Source organism: Hibiscus syriacus, unplaced genomic scaffold, assembly GCF_006381635.1.
Source record: "Hibiscus syriacus cultivar Baekdansim isolate YM2019G1 unplaced genomic scaffold, ASM638163v2 tig00116954_pilon, whole genome shotgun sequence".
Lineage (NCBI taxonomy): Eukaryota > Viridiplantae > Streptophyta > Magnoliopsida > Malvales > Malvaceae > Hibiscus > Hibiscus syriacus.
Window position 1 is genome coordinate 593,463 of NW_024063483.1, and position 21,303 is coordinate 614,765.

The following is a 21,303-nucleotide window of genomic DNA, read 5'->3' on the forward strand; positions in this document are numbered from 1 at the left end:
ACCCCTAATTGTGAATATATCAAATTAAATTAAGATGATGTCATCATAAATGAATTTTTAAAATATTTGATCATTGATTAATAGATTGAATATGGATGATTAAACAAAAGAAAAATCATATCGGATTCATGAACTGAATAGAAGCATGGGTGAGAAATTTCGAAATTCCAGTTCATGATCTGCCGTGGATCATATGTAATTATTCACCAAGAGTAATGCTCGTCTGCCATCCAGCTTGATTGTGTTTTTCATAGCACCCCCATCACCCCGAACCAATCATCATCGGGCGAAACCCTAAACCCGCCGTTCCGTTATTTCCGTGCTTCGTTATAACGGGGCAAACCGTCGGTTAAAACCATGTTCAATGAACTGCAATATGTTTGAATGGGTTGCCGTCGTCTCCAGCATCACTTATGCTGAAATCGAAGTCGGAGATCAGCCGCAAATGGAGGGCTATCATATCGTAGTGGCTCCATTAGATCATCTAAAAGTCGAACCTATCACCGGTAATACGCATCGTCAGACATTAACACACGCATATCTGCTTTTCAAACAGTTTCCATAACTTAAATACCACACGCACACACACAAGAAAATTGCACCAAAGTACGACGGATTAATCTGCTGCCTACCAACATAACACATCATAATACTTTTGTGGTAAGTTCTAATGTTAACCATTTATTTACCACGTTATATATCATTTTATTTCGTGTTAATTTCTAAACATTTTCTCATATTGTATCTATATTAATTTTGTACTTTAAATTATCAAATTCAAATCCCGTTTAACGTTATGTTTGAATCATGAGAAATACTAAACCAATAACTTTAGTTTACACAAGCATATTTATTTTAATGTTGTGTGTTCTATTCAAATGAGTTTAAAATTTAGGGTTTGAATTTAAGAATTTAGATTTTAAGATTTAAATACACGTGTATCAGATAATAACTCTTAAAAAACAGTTTTAATGATAATATATGTTGAAAATTTCAACTTTTACATTTGAAAAATATTTTCAAAACTACAATTACAATTTTAATATTTATTTATAATAGTAAGATCTACTTATTTTACGATTTAAAAATTTATATTTTTAATTAATATATAATTACATGATCAGCAAACTATTTATGGTTTGAAATTATTCTCATTTTATAATTTTTTTTAAATTTTATATATTTTTTGTAAAACACACACAATTATTATAAATTATTTTTAATAAAATTTGTTTTATATTTTTATTATAAATTAAATTAATATATTATAATATTAAAAAATTCAAATATGATTTGAATATATTTTTAATCTACAATATTGTATCTACAATGATAATGTATCTTTTCAAAATCACATTCTGACAGTAATACTAAACACTTCGGTATTAAACCAATTTTTTAAAAATATTATCTAAATCCAAATCAATCATTATAAGAATAACTCCCAATTTTATTTCATGTGTTATGCTACTTTCCATAGCATAATAATACTCAATATATTATATATTTTTACAAATTTTAACATAATTATCTATTTGTATCATATTATATACTTATATTTTTAAAACAATCATTTATCAAATTCTTCTCACAAAACAAACAAATTAGAAGTTACAAAAATGTTTTACAATTATTACTAGTAAACCGTTAATATAATTGTTGTAATCTTTACAATTATTATCTTATAAAATGCTAATTCTCATCTTAAGTTTTGCCTACAATATATTCGCAAAGCAATGAATCCAGGGATGAGCATGGGTCGGGTTTTGGTCGACCCGACCCGAAAATATATACACTCCACCCAACCCGAACCCAATCCGATTTTTTGAGATAAAATACAAACCCGATCCAAAATAATAAAAAATATTATTTTTATTCAATAAAAATAGTGTTTCAATTGAAAAAATAATATATAAAAAAGTATTATTGTAATTATTTCTAAATATATAAGGTAAAATTATTTTTTCCCGAGTCGGGTATTTTTCACCCTAAACCCGAATCCAACACGACCCAAACATCACCTTTAAAAAAAATCCGACCCAACCCGAACCCAATTTTTTTAAAAAAATAAACCCTAACCCGATTGAATCAAATCCCATACCCATCCCTAAATGAATCAGACTCGTTTTTGGAGTTATTTTTTTTATTGTTTTATCAACATTTTACTTTAATACTTCGCATAATTTCTGATAAAAATTTAATTTAAACTTAGAAAAATAATTACATAAATATTGTGTTTTACAAATTAATTATCACTTTATTTATTTTTAAAATCGTTATTAATTTAAATTTCAGAAGAATAATCTCTAATGTGATTATATTTTTATTAAATTAATATCACAAATAAGTGACCTCGGTGATTAAAGGATTGTTTTTATCCCTTGAGGTCCTGAGTTCAAATACCACTTATGCAAGAGCATGAACGTTTATTACGAAATGATTGAAAATCTTTGGATAGCTAGTATATTGTATTCTCCCCATAATTATATATATATATATATATATATATATAAACAACACATCTCAAATATTAAATTTAATTTTAAGATACAAATCCATTTTATATCTAAGAAATGGTAAAAGTCTAAAAACCTTTTTTATATTAGTATCCATACATTTTTTGTAGCTAAATTTGAGGATCAAATAGCTAAACATCCACGCTATGAGCAATTGTGATTGGCTAAGAGGACCAAACCCAAATTTATAAAATTAACTTTTGTTTCATTATGAACAATTTATGGATTATTTGATAAAATTAATAACAATATCAATTATAACCAAAGCTCAATCTAAACCGTAAGAAATTTGATTTTTTAATAACTTCATAATTAAAATTAAAATATTTTAATTTTTTGTATTATATTTCAAAACCTTAGTAGTATTTATTTATGGCTTCTAAGTAAACAAACCTAACTTAAAAGATGATAAGAGCTAAATAAATGTGAGGAGCATATTATTATGTAACTATCATTAAAATTATATAAAAAATTATGTATCAATTTTTTTAACAATAAGAATTATGTAATCTGCATTATTATTATTACATAATTAATGAAATAATCTAAAATTATAATAAAGATTAGGACATTATTATATGTGAAAATTTCAATAAATTTAACAATCATTTTGTAATTTTTAAAAGTTCAGTACTAAAAACAACCATTTGAGCCTAGTTTAGGGACTTCTGGTCTACACTACCCTTATTATTTTTGTAAGATAATTCAAGTTAGAATTAGGCAAGAAGATTGAATGTTTAATGTTTTAAGTTGTCAAACTTGGATGTAAAACATTACATCAAATGTTTTGAAGAAAGCATTAGTGTGAACCGATAATTTTACATATATATTTATATATATAATATATTAAGTTTTCTGAAACTTAACCTGAGTCTAATAATCCCCAACAGAGAAACACCCAGACGAATTCATTCCAACAAAGAGACTGCAAAGTCTAACAAGGTTAAACGATAATTATCTTAAAGCCTAAAAGTAGAGTAGCCACTTACACTAGAAGATCCTCCGTATCCGCCATAGGGTTGTTGAGACGAAAGTGAAGGTGTGTAGCCCAACTGTGAAAACGAGGAGGGCCTATACCCCGTGTCTCTGTAGCTGCCGCCACTTGTGATCGGATCTTTGTGATTGCTCATGAACTCCTGCATTAACCAAAGAATCAGCAATCTCAACAAGTTAATAACATCCATTTACGTAACTCGAACTTGAGTGTGTATACACGAGTATGTCATGCATCTGAAAAGTTCTTAGATCATATATCCAAACCCATATCCGGAAATGATAATTGAAGCATTGGAGCAATATAGAAATCCAAAGAGATCAAACCCATGAAGGAGAATACAAAGCAGGCATAGTTCCGTAATTAATATAAGCGAAAGTGAAACTTTAAACACCAGCAAGCTATAGTTAAATTAGAAGTCATTTCTTACTTGAATCAGTTGTTGAGCCAACTGAACCTGTATTGAGGTGCCTTTAATTTCGACGGTTATTTCATCAGACAGGCCACCACTTTCTTGCACAGTTATGATGGCTCCACTAGTGCGCCGAATGTGTGCAATATTAACTCCTCCAATCCCAATGATGTCCTCAGCATAAGAAAATGGAATTTGCATGGTTTGAGCAATCTGATTCCAGAAATGCAATAAGATAAATGATAATACAAAAACCAATTATATACATATATATTGTATGAAGAATGTGTAGCATATGTCTAGGCAAACATAACAAAGTTTTTCTTCAAAAGCTTAATTTAAACTAAAAAGTACCATCGCAAAATCTCCAAGCTGAATTAAATGTATGTAAGATGAGCATTGTAATAAAGAGAAAAATTGCTACATTAAAGCTCTTTGACACAAGTAGCAGTGATGTAAACCAAGTAGGGCATCAATGACCTAAAATCTGGCTCAAAATGATTTTCTTCTCACCTTTTCAAATTAACTAATAATTAACATAGAACTAATTTCATGGAGAATCATCATGGGGTATATTTATTGGCCTTCTTATGTAAAGGATTTATGTTTATATATATATATATATATATATGAATACTTCACCGAGATTGGAATATTGAGTACTAGATTTCCCTATGGTCGGCCCTCTTCATTTCTCTCCCCTCTTACTCCTATTTCTGTTTTGTCCTCTAATTTTCAATATGATCTCCATATACCCTTTTCTCTTCCTTGTTCGGCATCATAATCCCTATTTTCACTCTTGCTCATTTGGGAAAAGAAATTAAAAACAAGAAATAATAATTCAGGCACAAACAAAAACAAACCTGCGTAACTATAGGAACAGCAGATCGATGAAGCCCTGAACTAGAACGCACCATCGAAAGTGCAGGATCCTGCCCATAGAATGAAATTCCAGAAGATGGGATTCGCTGCTCGAACTGTTTTTCATGTTCCAGGAACAAAGAGTCTCTCCTAATAGGAAGATCAATTCCTATTCCACTTTGAGAAGCAGTAAGCAGAGATGACTTTTCAGACCTTGTCTCTGCTTGATGGTCCTGAGTGCCCATTGAATTATGCTGCATACATTGATGGGACCACTTAACATGAAACAGTTGCAAGTTACATAAAACAGTTTGATAGAAATCGAGCTTACTGTCTTTTCAAAGAGAGGAAGAACAGTTTGATCAACCAAAAATTTCCTCAGGTGGCCCACCACAGCTTCAAGAGCTTTAAGAACCTTCAAGGCTTCCCCCTGCAACTCCGCAATCCTCTCATCTGCTACCACATAAGATGGAGTTTCCTCTGCAGAACAGAAACAGTTCACCGTAAACACAAAATCCCAAAACCTATGATTTATAGGGCACTTATTGAACAGAAAAGAAGATGCAAAAGCTTGGATTTATTGTACAATTTGTATAACTATGGTTGTCTAAAATAATCAACGAAAAGAACAAAATTATTTTACTTTTACCACTAGAAAGTATCATTTACAAGTGAGAAAAAATGCTTCTATGTGTCTAGAACTACATAATCACAATGGATTGAGTTACAATAGTAGTAAAATTCAGATAAAGTATCAAAGGATCAAATGACTGAAGCAGCCAATAACACCAACATTTTCAGGATTTTAAATTGCACCCAAAGACAGCCACTTATTTGATTCCTCAATGTAACAACACTCGGCAAAAAATCAGCCATCCAGAATATATCTAAAATCACACAGCTGGTATCAGTATCTTATTCCAGTCTCAGAAAAAGGAACTTTAAGCTATGCAGATTCGAAAACATTGTGCACCATCAAGGTAAGCCCTTAATTTGACAGGGATGGAAGCAGACACAAATAAAAGTTTTATTTCATTATTGACATGTAAAAGTTGTCAAGAGAAGAGCGATTGCTTCGGTATTAAAGTACAATCCTCCAAAATTTCTTGCCGGAAAAGAAATGGACTTCCAAATTAATAACTATCTAGCCTTCTTTTTGTAGTTGTAAAAAGATAACCATAACACAGCCAATGGAAGACAGGTCTGAGAAGACATGCAACTAGAAAAAAGCACATAGATGCGAACACATGAAATAATCAAGAAAGAAGCATACAATTTCAATTTTTATCCATGTAATTTTTTTTGATAAGATTTGAAGGTCTCTTTAAAAACCTCCTTCTTGATTAATGGAGCTTGTAAAGAAGCTTCTTAATCATCGGAAGGAGGAAAAGAGTGCCTTATAATTTCATTTAAGAAAATAAGAATTACAACCTTGGAAAGAAAAATCCAAGTAGAACCCTTACAACAATTCTTGAGCCTTAAAACCGAACTATAGAAGTCAACAACATAATAATCAACCTATACCAGCCTTTGCTAGAGCATCGGCATCCATATTAGCTGTCCTTGCAATCCATCTAACAACCCCCCCGATAGTTTTAAGACACTCAATAATATCTCTAACAATGAAACCATAAACAGCTGGACATGAGACAACCTTATTGATCCAGTCTACTGCAACTCTGCTATCACTCTCTATGATCAACCTATCTTTAACCCTCCCTAGGACAGAGGTAAAGAAAGAGATACCCCTTTGGATAGCTTTAAGTTCCTTCAATGTTGGAGGTCCAAAACCATCCGGTTCCTGAAAAGAACCAAGGATTGCACCAGAATGATCCCTCATAAGACCACCCAGAATGAACAGAGCCATGAAGAATTTAACCACAACTATATTGATTTGAGGTTCATTTCATGTGTAGCTCAAGAATGGATAGGATAACCTCTAATTTAGTGTCATATTTATCATAGAACAAGCAGCTGGAATTATCCTATGTGAATAGGGTTAAACAGCCCTATGGAGAGGCAGAAGAATGTATAATCCCACAAAAATAGTTGCATCAGCCATCAAATGGGACGAGGGCATTAAAGTTCCAAGATAAAGACATTTCATTAATCAATTCAAAGTCCTATGCAAAAATTGAAACCTAAATGCATGGATGAGCAAGAAGGGAACTCAACCTCTCATGAATTAAACAAATACTTTGAAATGTAAAAAACATACCTCCTGACAATACCCTAACAGATGCACCGGTGCTCTCTTGTAACGACTTGATTAAGGAGCCTTGCTTTCCAATTAAACTGATTGCTTGAGTAGATGCTACCAACAATCGGATCGAACAAAATGTAGCTCCAACTGCTTTAGCATCGGTATCGTTGTCTGGAAATCCAGAGACACGTTTGAAAACTCTTATAGCAGCATCCATTGCAGGGGAAAGAGGTGCCTCTGGTTCTTCCTTTCCAGCTATTAGCACCTACAATAAAAGCCAAATAATTCATTGAACCAGTAAAGGGTAACGAGAAAACTGTAATTTAACTCCAATATCTTGTCTTAAATCAACAACAGGTGGTGAAATCCAAAAACTAAAGAATAATCAGCAGGAAATACTCCAATCTATGTTACACAAACATATCAAAGTATTTTTCCATTAGCTCAAAAGCCAAAACTTTGCCTAATATACAACAGTTGTACTTCTCTAGACAGTAAAAGTTACAAAAGTGTATCTAAATTTATAGAAATCTCACAATTGGAGCTCACTTGTTACTTTCAAAGCATTTTTCACTTGAAAAGAAATCTCTTGAAGCAAAAGATGCAAGATTTATATCAATATGGATTAATTAGGGTTGAAAGTTGTCTTCTTTTACCCTTTACTCTTTGATTATTTCTTTCTTTTAAAGCATATATCAACTAACAAGATCAAAGGCCAGACCGAATGAGTCGACAACCACAAAATTTATTAACAAAAGAAAAGAAATATTTCCAGTTTAGAATACAAAGGTGAAAAAAAAGAGAGAAGATAAGGGAGTTACAATCCGATCGGGAGTCCCAACAGCGCCATCAAGGACGCGGATACGGGCGCGGGTTTCCTCGCACATCTTCTTGATGAGCTCACCTTTCCGGCCAATTATGCTGCCGACTTTCGTAACCGGAACGATGAGCCGAAACACGCAGTGACCAGGCCAGCCGGGCCACTTCTCTGCAGCTGTATTGTTGGAGATCGTTTCTGATGGGTCGGATACTGTATCCATCGTTGGCTGGATATTTCTCGAACCGTTCTCCGAGGCGTCGGCGATTTCCATGGCGGGAGTCACTCGCAAGAGAGCTGGTCGGCGCTTAGAATGGTTTCTATTTCGACTCGCTTGGGGAGAAAATGAAGGCCACTGATTAAACGAAACGGATACCGTGGATCAAACAAGGATTGTTTATATGATGTACATGGATTGGGTTGGGCCGGGTCAAAATTTGAGTATTATATTTATTATTATGCATTTTGATTAAATTTAAGAAAAATTTATCTCATTCGAAATTCTATCTGTTTTTTAAATAAAATGTTTACTGGATACGACGTGTAGATGTGAGTGTATTTGAGATTTTATTTTTTAATAAAAAATGAATTAAATCACATTATATATATTTTTTAAAATAGAACAAAATGACATAAGAAGCAGAATGATGAGCAAAGTGGTCTGTTCGTAGTTAATAAACGACAGCAAAACAAGGAAATCAAAAGATTCGATGCAATCGCCACCGACCAAATCCAATCCCAAATGGACACTTCTTCCATTTCTAAAAAAATCCGTTTCGGATTAACCACCATTTTCTTCATTGTATTGTTCTTCTTCAGCATTCTCCTTTTCACCAAACGCACGCTTGATCCCTCCGTTTCCGTTTACCAGCAATCCTTTTCAGTCACCACCGTTCCCGACCCACCACCGCCTTCGTTTCCACCACCGGAGCCAGGGAACTTATCAACCAACCATGAGCTTGTTCTTTCAGTTTCCCAAGCTGATAAGCTTGACCCTTCTTCGAATACCACCGGCATCGACGATTCACTCTCTGCTCCAGAGAAGCCGGACCCGACCGCAGATGAAGTAGCTACTCCAGAGATGCCGGACCCACCACCGCCGAGTAGCCTAGTTGTTGAAAATGGCGAAGAGAAGAAGAGGGAAACATGTGATCTTTACACTGGAACCTGGGTGAAAGATGAAGAGTACCCGATTTACAAGCCGGGTTCATGTCCTTTCATTGATGACGCTTTTGATTGCCATGGGAATGGAAGGAAGATACTGATTACTTGAAATGGCGTTGGAAGCCTGATGGCTGCGATCTACCAAGGTATAAGCTCTCTTCATTTCCGATTGCCATGGATATGCTAGTGAAATGGTTAATTGTTGCTTCTTGAGAATATCACATTTTAAGAATGGTTGTATGATTCAAACGAGCTAATAGTACAATACTCATGCTAAATGAATGACTTGATTTACCTAGACTTGTTCTAGTGTCATTGAAAATTTAGTATATTAAGTAAATTTACTATTTCTCACGTTTTTCATATTATTTTTTTGCTGAAATTAAACTATGCGGAAAACTTTTCTCAAATGCCACACAATCAGTTGTATGAATAAATGACAACTTTTCTCATAAAAGTACTAGATTTATCATAGATCGATGCCGGTTCATAATGTTTGTAATACTCTCTTTTACACCACTTCGGTGATATGGTACTTCAAGGATGAGTAACTCTAGTTATCACAATTCACAAGCACTAAGTTGGAACATCATGTTTCACGAACTGTTTGCTTTATCCTAAACCCGCTGAGGCCGACACGATACTCAAAATTATTGCAAAAGGATTTCCGGAAAACATGAAATGCCTGAGTTGGAATCATACTCATATTAGAGGCCCCATCTCGAGTCCCCGTAACTTATCAAGAGTAATTTCCTTGCTACCCTGCTTAAGAAAAAACTGTAAATTTAACTTAGGGAGTTTTAGGAGAACGTAATCCGTCCAGCTATATTGATCTAAGAGTGTGGAGAAGAACCATACTCCTGGCAGCATGCTCCCCCAGCCAATGCATATGAAATTTCCCCAGAATGACAGATCGTGTTTACATGTTGGGGTTTAGACTGTCTACAGTTGTAAGTTCGTATTATGTAAGAGCATAAAAGGGCCAATCTTTGGTTATTTTGGGTTCTAGAGTTTCGGGTAGTCACAAGAAAACAAAGGAAGAATCACTTGCAGAAAAAAACAGAGAGAATGTCTTCTTTTAAGTCCCTTCCATTTATTGTGTGTGTTGAATAGTAGAATAGATGATTATTTGAGTATTTTAATGCTCTAAATCACTTGGTAATAGATGAGAAATCGAGTTATTGAAATTTGGACCTAAAGAAGTGGTGTATCTTTTCTCATTCCATGCATTTATCGTTGGTAATATTAACCTTGGACTTTCTATCATTGTTCAAGTTCAAAGCACACTCCAAGTGTTCATACAAGAACCTAAGAATGTAATTAATACTTTCATCGTTCGGACTTTAATAACTTTTACTTTATCTTTGAAGCTATAAATGCAGCGTATTGATGATATCTTATTTCAATGAATTTCTATTGTCTGTTTTGACATAGTTGCCCTTTTCACTCAACTCTATTTCTGATTAATGCCTGTTTCTTCTCTATTTAACCTTTTTTTGCATTTACTTTCCAATTACAATATCTTATTTATTTATTTATCTATTTGCCAAACGAATTCAGGTTTAATGCTACCGACTTCTTGGAGAGACTAAGAGGTAAAAAGGTGATGCTGGTCGGAGACTCAATGAACCGCAATCAGTTTGAGTCAATCTTATGCCTTCTCCATGAAGGCCTTACCAATAAGAGCAAAATGTGTGAGGCCCGTGGCAACAAAGTATCGAAAGGAAGAGGGTACTTTTCATTCAAAATTGAGGTAACAAAATGCTTATATGTTTCTTTTTAGAAAACCACTTTTTTCCATAGTGTCACTCGAAATTGCCTCATCATCTCTCAAATCTTTCTTTAGGTTTCATGTTTCGTTAATTAGGAAATAATTTTTTAACACATATTTTTCGGTTAACCTTTTGACCTCATTAAGCACTTCATGTATGATTTGATTCAAGAGTATACGACTTTATCCAATGCAGTAATCTGCTATTGGTGAAATTATGTAATATACTTCTATTTGCAGTCTTGTATCTCGTTTCAAAAGTGGTCAAAAAGTTTACAGTACGAAATCTTAAGATATTGTAATAATCAACAGAGTATCGAAGCCCTCCTCCGCATTTGACGACCCTATTCTTTTATTTTTTTATTTCAAAAAAATAAACTAAAATCCATACGATAATTGCTAATGGAGCTTGCATTTCTTTATCATGTCATTTTAAGTTTTAACTTACAGACAAATGAAACCAGAGAAGGATTATATGAAAAACAGCAATTTTTTATTTCGATATGATATATTTGAATTTCTGAGCAGGACTATGACAGTACAGTGGAATTTGTAAGGTCTCATTTTCTTGTACGACAAGGAGCCCGCACTTTATCGATAGATTTAATTGATAAGTCATCTCGTAAATGGAAGCGGGCTGATATTCTCATTTTCATACTGGCCACTGGTGGGTTCATGGGAAGACCGCCCGAGGGTACGTTACCAATCTTACTACCATTATTCTTCTTGTTTTTCCTTATTTCAATCATTGAATTTGCTTTAGTTTCAGTTGAGTTTTTTACAAGCATGGATGCTTGTCACCTCTATGAAGTATTTCAAGTTCGATTCAGTGTTTTAAATGTTTTATTATATTGATTCTCCCCATGTTAGTCGGACTCGGGTGTGAGTGTTGAATATGGCTATGTTCAAATTTTTCAAAGTTTTTTCTTTCCACTTTTCCATTTGTCCCGTCACTTATCGCTCGATCAAGCAAAGCCTTACGGAGAATGATGAACATGATCAATTGATGCAGGATGAATTACTACAAAGAAGGTGGTTATCTGTATCCGAAATTTGATGCTATTGAAGCTTATCGAAGAGCTTTGAAGACCTGGGCAAAATGGATTGATGACAATATTAAACCCTCAAAACAGTTGGTTTTCTTTCGCGGATACTCTTCTGCTCATTTCAGGTATAGCTGAAACTCAGTTTATTTTATTAGACTTGTTTCATTCTCATTCCATTAGTGATTAAAAAGCTAGACTGGACCGATTAAACTGGGAACCAACAGACTATCTAACCCGGTATGATATACTGGTAGTAAGTGCTATACAAACATATTGTATATATACATGCATACGTACACATATAGACATATTGATATGCATATAGGATTAACTTGTGTTGGCTAATTAACTTCTGATCCATGAAATAGAGGTGGGGATTGGGACTCAGGTGGAACTTTTAACGGGGAAATTGAACCGATTTTGAAGGGAGGTGCCTTCATCGAAACCTATCCTCCGAAAATGAAAATAGTGGAAGAAGTGATTCGCGATATGAAGGTTCCCGTGGTACTCTTAAACATAACGAGATTGACTAACTTCCGCAAGGATGGCCACCCGTCAATCTACCGCAAGGGAGCAATGGAAGGGAAAAAGGTTTCAGGAAGGCATCAAGATTGTAGTCATTGGTGTCTTCCGGGGGTTCCCGATGCCTGGAACGAGCTCATCTATGCAACTCTGTTCTTCAACGAACAATTTTCGAGAGGTAAAAAACCACTTTAAATGCATAGATTTGAACTTTTGCTTTGGCAAAGCAGAGAGAATTAAGTTATTATTGTCAACAGGATAACATGAAACCGGTTATGGAAGGACAATTCTATGGCTTCATAGCTGGGTACAATACCTGATTCCGGAAGCAGAATTGATGGGTAATTATTAAATTCGTCCATGTATTCACCTCATTTTTCCAACATCAACCTCTCTCTCGGGTATTTTTTTTATCCGTAATACTTAAATTTAAAACGTTATTTATGAAACATTGAGCTTCTTACCACTTGTAAAACGAAATTAATATAGGATAAACTATACAAATGATTCCTTATATTTTTGGAATCTCTTAACGGAATTGTTAAACGACAATTGAAAATTTAAAGAAAATCTTCAATGACAGTTTGACTCCGAGGAAATTATTTCTTCTTCTTTCATATACTTCAGGTTTATAGAAGAATAAGAGCCACGTGGAAAAACTTTATTTTTTTTATTACCAACTTTGTAACATCCTCAATATCGGGTTAGTGATTAAATCAGAATTTAGTGATTAAATTAGAGTAATTGAATAGCTCAAGGACTTATATGAGAAATGTTGTGTAAGATTAAATAGTGAAGAAAGAAGAATGGTCATTTAGTAGAAAATATAATTAATTTGAAAAGGGATATATATGGTTCCACATGGGTTGGGGTAGGAGATATCAAAGTCTCCAGAGTTTTCTTCTTCCTTCTCCCAGTCGTGAACTCCAATTGCAAATGTAAGATTTCTTAATAGTTGATTATTAGCTGAAATTTAAGAGAGATAGAATTGAATTTAACATGTTGAAATTGAGTACGATTCTCGAATTTCATAAAGAGAAGAGGATATTAAGGTTAAAGATGGGATAAATAGATATTAATGAGGCTAAGTATGTGTATGTAAGTTAGGATTATAAAAGGGGATGAAATATGACGCATTTGAGTTGAATTGAGTGATTTTTCGGGCTCAATAAGTAATTTCTAGGCAAGATGTACCGGTACAGATTCAATATGTACTGATATCAAGGGTAAAATGTAGAAAATATTCAAAGGAACCGAACATAGGAAGTGTCGATAACCCCTTGTATTGAAAAACATCGAATGTAATTTGTGTATCGATACATAGGTAGTGTATCGATACACACGTTAAGGGATGTACCGATACACACGTTAAGGGATGTACCGATACACTATAGAGTGTACTGATACCTACCTTAAATAAAAGATGAAGTACATTTCTTTAGTTTAAGAAATGGAAGATTAGAATATATCAATTAGTATATTGATATGTATCAATGTATTATTATGTAGATATAGAACGTAATTCCGTTCTGGAACAATCAAAGAATTAGGATCAAGTCAAAGCAAACAAGGCTAAAATGAGTGCATACCCTAGATAGAGTGTATAGAGATAATACTTGTAATACGTCTATCTCTTATAGTTGAATTCATTATTTTATATCCATGTACATGCATTTATATATATTTATAAATCAATGTATAGTGATTTCATGGCATAATTTCATTTATGCTTTAAATGATATTATATGAATGAACGCCATTAGAAGAGAAACTTACAGATATGTGAAATAATGGAAATGATATACGTGTGCATGTGAAGTGAATTATGTGTTTATATGAAAAGTGATGAAGAGATTGAAATGAGAATGTATTCATATTTAAGCCCATGACATTAATATGAGAGTTGTAGATATAATTGGCATGCCAGAGTCGAGGGATTAACAATGGTCCTTCGGGACATAGTGGTCCTACGGACATAGTGGTCCTTCCGGGACAGGTCATTCGGGACAAAATATTCTGAGAAATGTATTCATATTTAAGCCCATGACATTTAATATGAGAGTTGTAGATATAATTGGCATGCCAAGAGTCGAGGGATTAACAATGGTCCTTCGGGACATAGTGGTCCTACGGGACATAGTGGTCCTTCCGGGACAGTGGTCATTCGGGACAAATATTCAGTGCCCCTAGTGGGAATTTATTCAAGCTGTGGTGACAATATTGTGCACAATCTCAGTGTACTCACGTACCTCATGTTCTCAATAATGTACATGGGTATCCAAAGATAAATTGATTGAAAACGCTTATAAGAATTAAAGTTCATTTGTGCATGTAACACCCCTAACCCGTATCCGACCCGAATATGAGTCCGAGGTGTCACATTGGCTTTTCAAACTTTGACACTTAAAGAAAAACATGGAAATTTTAAACTTTCATTAAAACAAAATATGTTAATTTACATAAGAGAGACCACGAAATATAAAATCGATCAGAACATTCGTAATTAACAACTTATTACATGCCAACACTCAATGCATAACCCAAAATACCTACTTTGTCAATTACTTCTGATCTGATCTTTTAGTAGTGATGTTGATCTTGTCACTTCTAGTACTGCTCTTTTGTTTCTTGGTACCTACGTGTAAATCACTTACACGTTAAGTCATAGACTTAGTGAGGCGATAAATGAACATGTAACAATAGATTCATGAATATGCATTCTTACCATTTGATCATGACATTTCAATATGCATGTATATATTTCACTATAACATATACAATCATGGCATGCACATATGAAACTTACCTCTTATATCACTTTCACTTTAATTTATCTTTCAATTACCCATGTACATTATTGAGAACAAAGGTACGTGAGTACATTGAGGTTGTGCACTAACGCTGTCACCACAGCTCGATAAATTCACACTAGGGGCAGTGCATATTTGTCCCGAATGATCATTACGCCCCTAAAAACCATTGGATATGTCCCGAAGGACTACTACGTCCCGAAGGACCACTGGATATGTCCCGAAGGACCACTACATCCCGAAGGACCACTGGATATGTCCCGAATGACCACTAGATATATCCCGAAGGACCACTGTAACCCTCGACTCTTGGCATACCAACTATACCTATAGTTCTCATATCATATAACACGGGTTTAAACATGAATACATTCCATATCTCTTTCATCACTTTTCATATAAACACATATAATAATTTCTATTATTCCACATACCTGAATTGTTTCTCTTGTAATGGCGTTCGTTCACATAATATCATATTAAAACATAATGAATTATGCATGATATCACTATAACAATAATATATGTATGCATGTACATGAGTATAAAATCATGAATTCAACTATCAGAGATAGACTTATCACAAGTCTTGTCTCTATACACTTTAACTATAAAATACACTCACATTAGCCTTATTTTGATTCGATTCTAGTCTTTTGATTGTTCCGGAACAAAATTATGTTCTATATCTACATAGTAATATATTGATACATATCATAATACTAATTGATATATTATAAACTATTACTCATTACGCTAAAAAGGAAGTTATTTTCATCTTTTAATGAAGGTATGCATCGATGCACTCTACAGTGTATCGATGCATCCCTTAACGGGTGCATCGATGCACTACATGTGCATCGGTACACGAATCTCATTCGATGTTTGAATATTAAGGGGTGCATCGATGCACTACTTGTGCATCGATACACTGATGGCATTTGATGTTTTTATTTTAAAGGAGTGCATCAATACACTTCATGTGCATTGATGCACCATCAACAATTTCTGGAATTTTATCATTGATGCATCGGTACACAATGGATGCGTATCGATGCACTCTGCCCAGAATTCACTTTTTGAACCCGAAAACTTATCCATTTTAGCTTAATTCCTTCATCTTTCATTCCCTTTATATTCTTAACTCCAGTACACATACTTAAACTAATCTATACTTATTTATTTCATCTTAAACTTCAAAATCCTACCATCCTCATGAAATTCAAGAATCATACCAACTTTGCAACATGATTTAATTTCACTTCTAACACTTAATATGTCTTAACTAGATTGATGACAAGTCAAATTTAACTTCCAATTCTAGATATGAACTATATTTCAAGATTTCATTCAAGAACCTCTAATCTTTAATCTTTTCTAACTTTATCATCATTTGATTTTAAGATAACTTAAGCTTAGTTATCATCTAATAATCAAAACTCAATCTTAAATTTAACAAGAAACGCAATAATCAAAAAACTCATATTTGTTTTGCTTTACTCGTACAAAGAAGAAAGAATAAAGAAACTCTGGAAGCCTTTGTGTTATCCCCTCTTCAACCCACGTGGATTAATATATAACCCTTCATTTCTTATTTCCTTATAAATGACCTCTTTGCCCTTCTATTCCTTCTTCCTTTCAATTCAATTCTATACAATAATTTACAAATAAATCTTTATACTATTCAATCATTCTATTTTAATCACCAAATTATAAGACTTTACAATTTAGTCACTAACCCGGTATTGAGGATGTTACAAATCTTCCCCCTTAAGAAAATTCGTCCTCGAATTTTTATTACACAAAGAGGTGGGTGTACTTAATCCTCACGTTCTCTTCACGTTCTCATGTTGCTTCCTCTACTTTGTGATTCCTCCACAAGACTTTAACCAATGGAATCGTCTTGTTCCTTAGTTGTTTAACCTCATGAGCTCAGATTTTAACCGATTCCTCTTCATAAGTCAGATCTGGTTGAATATCTATCTCTTATGGAGTCATAATGTGGGAAGGATCAAATTGATACTTCCGAAGCATTGAAACATGAAAGATATTGTGAATTTTCTCCATTTCAGATGGCAAAGCTAACTGATATGCTACTGGTCCTACTCTCTTAATAATCTCGTATGGTCCAATGAACCGATGACTCAATTTTCCTTTACGTCTAAACCTCAGAACCTTCTTCCAAGAAGAAACTTTAAGAAACACTTTGTCTCCAACTTGATATTCTATTTCCTTTATCTTTAAATTTGCATACAATTTCTGTCTATCAGTTGTTGTTTTGATGTTACTCTGAATCACTTGAACCTTTTCTTCCATTTCCTGATTCAACTCGAGACCAATAACTTCTTTATCATTAAGCTCAAACTAATTCAAGGGTGTACGACATCTTCTCCCGTATAAAGCTTCATAGGGAGCCATTTTGATGCTTGACTGATAACTATTGTTATATGCAAATTTAGCAAGTGGAAAATACCTTTCCCACGATCCTTTGAATTCAATTACACAAGCTCTAAGCATATCCTCCAAAATTTGGATAGTTCACTCGGATTGTCCATCAGTCTGAGGATGAAATGTTGTACTAAAGTTCAACTGAGTTCCCAACGCTCCATGTAATGATTTCCAAAATCGCGATGTGAATCTAGGATCCCGATCAGAAATTATAGAAATAGGTATACCATGCAAGCGTATAATTTCTCTAATATATAGCTCGGCATACTTATACATGGGTATCCAAAGATAAATTGATTGAAAACGCTTATAAGAATTAAAGTTCATTTGTGCATGTAACACCCCTAACCCGTATCCGACCCGAATATGAGTCCGAGGTGTCACATTGGCTTTTCAAACTTTGACACTTAAAGAAAAACATGGAAATTTTAAACTTTCATTAAAACAAAATATGTTAATTTACATAAGAGAGACCACGAAATATAAAATCGATCAGAACATTCGTAATTAACAACTTATTACATGCCAACACTCAATGCATAACCCAAAATACCTACTTTGTCAATTACTTCTGATCTGATCTTTTAGTAGTGATGTTGATCTTGTCACTTCTAGTACTGCTCTTTTGTTTCTTGGTACCTACGTGTAAATCACTTACACGTTAAGTCATAGACTTAGTGAGGCAATAAATGAATATGTAACAATAGATTCATGAATATGCATTCTTACCATTTGATCATGACATTTCAATATACATATATATATTTCACTATAACATATACAATCATGTCATGCAGATATGAAACTTACCTATTGTATCACTTTCACTTTAATTTATCTTTCAATTGCCCATGTACATTATTGAGAACAAAGGTACGTGAGTACATTGAGGTTATGCACTAACGCTGTCACCACAGCTCGATAAATTCCCACTAGGGGCAGTGAATATTTGTCCCGAAAGACCATTACATCCCTAAGGACCACTGGATATATCCCGAAGAACCACTGGACATGTCCCGAAGGACCATTACGTCCCGAAGAACCACTAGATATGTCCCGAAGGACCACTGGATATATTCCGAAAGACCACTGGATATGTCCCGAAAGACCATTGGATATGTCCCGAAGGACCACTAGATATGTCCCGAAGGACCACTGTAACCCTCGACTCTTGGCATGCCAACCATACCTATAGCTCTCATATCACATAACATGAGCTTAAACATGAATACGTTTCTCATTTCTTATCTCTATCATCATTTTTCATATAAACACATATAATCATTTCCATTATTTCACATACCTGGATTGTTTCTCTTGTAATGGCGTTCGCTCACATAATATCATATTAAAGCATAATAAATTATGCATGATATCACTATAACAATAATATATGTATGCATGTACATGAGTATAAAATCATGAATTCAACTATCAGATATAAATTTATCACAAGTCTTGTCTCTATACACTTTAACTATAAAATGCACTCACCTTAGCCTTGTTTTGATTCGATTCTAGTACTTTGATTGTTCCGGAACAAGATTATGTTTTATATCTACATAGTAATTAATACATTGATACATATAAGAATACTAATTGATATATTCTAAACTATTACTTCTTAGGCTAAAAAGGAAGTTATTTTCATCTTTTAATGAAGGTATGCATCGATGAACTCTACAGTGCATCGATGCACTACCTGTGCATCGGTACACAAATCTCATTCGATGTTTGAATATTAAGGGGTGCATCGATGCACTACTTGTGCATCGATACACAGATGGCATTCAATGTTTTTATTTTAAAGGAGTGCATCGATACACTTCATGTGCATCGATGCAACTTCAACAATTTGTGGAATTTTATCCTTGATGCATCGGTACACAATAGATGTGTATCGAATCACTCTGCCTAGAATTCACTTCTTGAACCGGAAAGCTTATCCATTTTAGCTTAATTCCTTCATCTTTCATTCCCTTTTATATTCTTAACTCCAGTACACATACTTAAACCAATCTATACTCATTTATTTCATCTTAAACTTCAAAATATCCTCCTCATAAATTCAAGAATTATACCAACTTTGCAACATGATTTAATTCCACTTCTAACACTTAATATGTCTTAACTAGATTGATGACAAATCAAATTTAACTTCCAATTCTAGATATGAACTATATTTCAAGATTTCATTCAAGAACATCTACTCTTTAATCTCTTCTAACTTTATCATCCTTTGATTTTAAGATAACTTAAGCTTTCCTTAAGCTTAGTTATAATCTAATAATCAAAACCCAATCTTAAATTTAACAAGAAACTCAATAATCAGAAAACTAACATTTGTTTTGCTTTACTCGTACAATGAAGAAAGAAGAAGAAAAAAACTCTGGAAGCCTTTGTATTCTCCCCTCTTCAACCCCACATGGATTAATATATAACCCTTCCTTTTATTATTTCCGTATAAATGACCTCTTTGCCCTTTCATTCTTTCTTCCTTTCAATTCAATTCTATACAATAATTTACAAATAAATCTTTATACTATTCAATCATTCTATTTTAATCACCAAATTATAAGACTTTACAATTTAGTCACTAACCTGATATTGAGGATGTTACAGTGCATATCATATTTGTACATGTTATAGTGTAGTATATATATGTATATGTACATTGTAATATCATAATAGATTGATAATGATACATGTTTATGATTTTATTGTCATATGTTTATTTTTATGCCTCACTAAGTCTGTGATTTAGTGTGTAAGTGATTTACACGTAGGTACCAAGAAGCAAGAAGACCATAATTAGGAGTGGCACGAACAACATACCTTATTAGAATATCATATCAGAAGTAACTGACAAAGTAAGTATTTTGTTGTATATAGTGTGTTGGCATGTATGAAATCGTGAGTTACAAATGCTCTGATCGATTTTGTATTATTTTGGTCGACTTATGTAAATTACCAATTTTTATTTTAATGAAAGTTTAAAATTTTCCTGATTTTCTGTAATTTTCAAAGTTTGAAAGGTCAATGTGACACCTCGGACTCGTATTCGGGTCGGGTACGGGTTGAGGGTGTTACAAACTTCATTAATAGATTAACGAGAGTTAACGGCTCAAAATTTAAATCGAACAAATCGATGATGTAAGAGATCAAAATTACTTTTTTTGAATCTGATGACTAAAATCGATTAAATTGAAAATATAAGGGATTACGTATTGTTTACCCAATAATAAACTATCCATGAAAAAGAAATATTATTGTATTGTATATTATTTATTGCATATATATATAATTAGTTAATGTTAAAATAATAATATTAATATGTCGTTTTTCTTTGTCTCTTTTTGGTACATATAATTAATCTTTATTCCTTGCTTAGCTTCGCTGAAATTAATAATTGAACATTTTATATATTTGGTTCACACCAGCTTTGCTTCTTGATTGGGTTTTGAGATAATATGCTTTGCTGATTTTGTAGTTGTTTCACTGTTTTTACTTTGAATTTTGAACAAAGCATTTTGGTTGAAACGACTGATGTTCCATAGTTATAAATTTTTCAATTAAATTTGAATTTGAATCAAATCAGATTTTATTTCCTATATTCCAATTTATTTAACGCTACTTTTTATCTATAAAACTTAATTAGATTTAAAACAATTATCTGAGAAATGTTAAACTCTTTTTACTACTTGACGAACTCCATATATTTATTTGCTTTTTGGATACA

At 33.3% G+C, this 21,303-nt stretch overlaps 1 protein-coding gene and 1 pseudogene across 1 annotated transcript; one reads left to right on the top strand and one right to left on the bottom strand.

The window, feature by feature from the left end:
• Positions 1-204: 204 nt before the first annotated feature.
• LOC120189228 (RNA-binding KH domain-containing protein PEPPER-like) lies at positions 205-8,169 on the bottom strand. The gene is made up of 7 exons (XM_039192546.1): positions 7,808-8,169; positions 7,002-7,251; positions 5,115-5,263; positions 4,786-5,037; positions 3,941-4,135; positions 3,506-3,652; positions 205-497 (listed from the first exon to the last, which is right to left on the bottom strand). The coding sequence occupies exons 1-7, from the start codon at positions 8,075-8,077 to the stop codon at positions 408-410; spliced, it is 1,353 nt and encodes a 450-aa protein (XP_039048477.1). The 5' UTR covers positions 8,078-8,169; the 3' UTR covers positions 205-407.
• Positions 8,170-8,492: 323 nt separating this feature from the next.
• Positions 8,493-12,702, top strand: LOC120189285 (annotated as a pseudogene).
• Positions 12,703-21,303: the final 8,601 nt, after the last annotated feature.

Bases quoted from the DNA above. Each gene is read 5' to 3' on its own strand.
- LOC120189228 (XM_039192546.1), bottom strand. From the start codon at position 8,077: ATGGAAATCGCCGACGCCTCGGAGAACGGTTCGAGAAATATCCAGCCA. The intron at 7,252-7,807 runs GTAACTCCCTTA...CTTTTATTGTAG, and splicing joins TTGGGACTCCCGATCGGATT to GTGCTAATAGCTGGAAAGGA. The intron at 4,136-4,785 runs GTTTGTTTTTGT...TTCTGGAATCAG, and splicing joins CTGTTCCTATAGTTACGCAG to ATTGCTCAAACCATGCAAAT.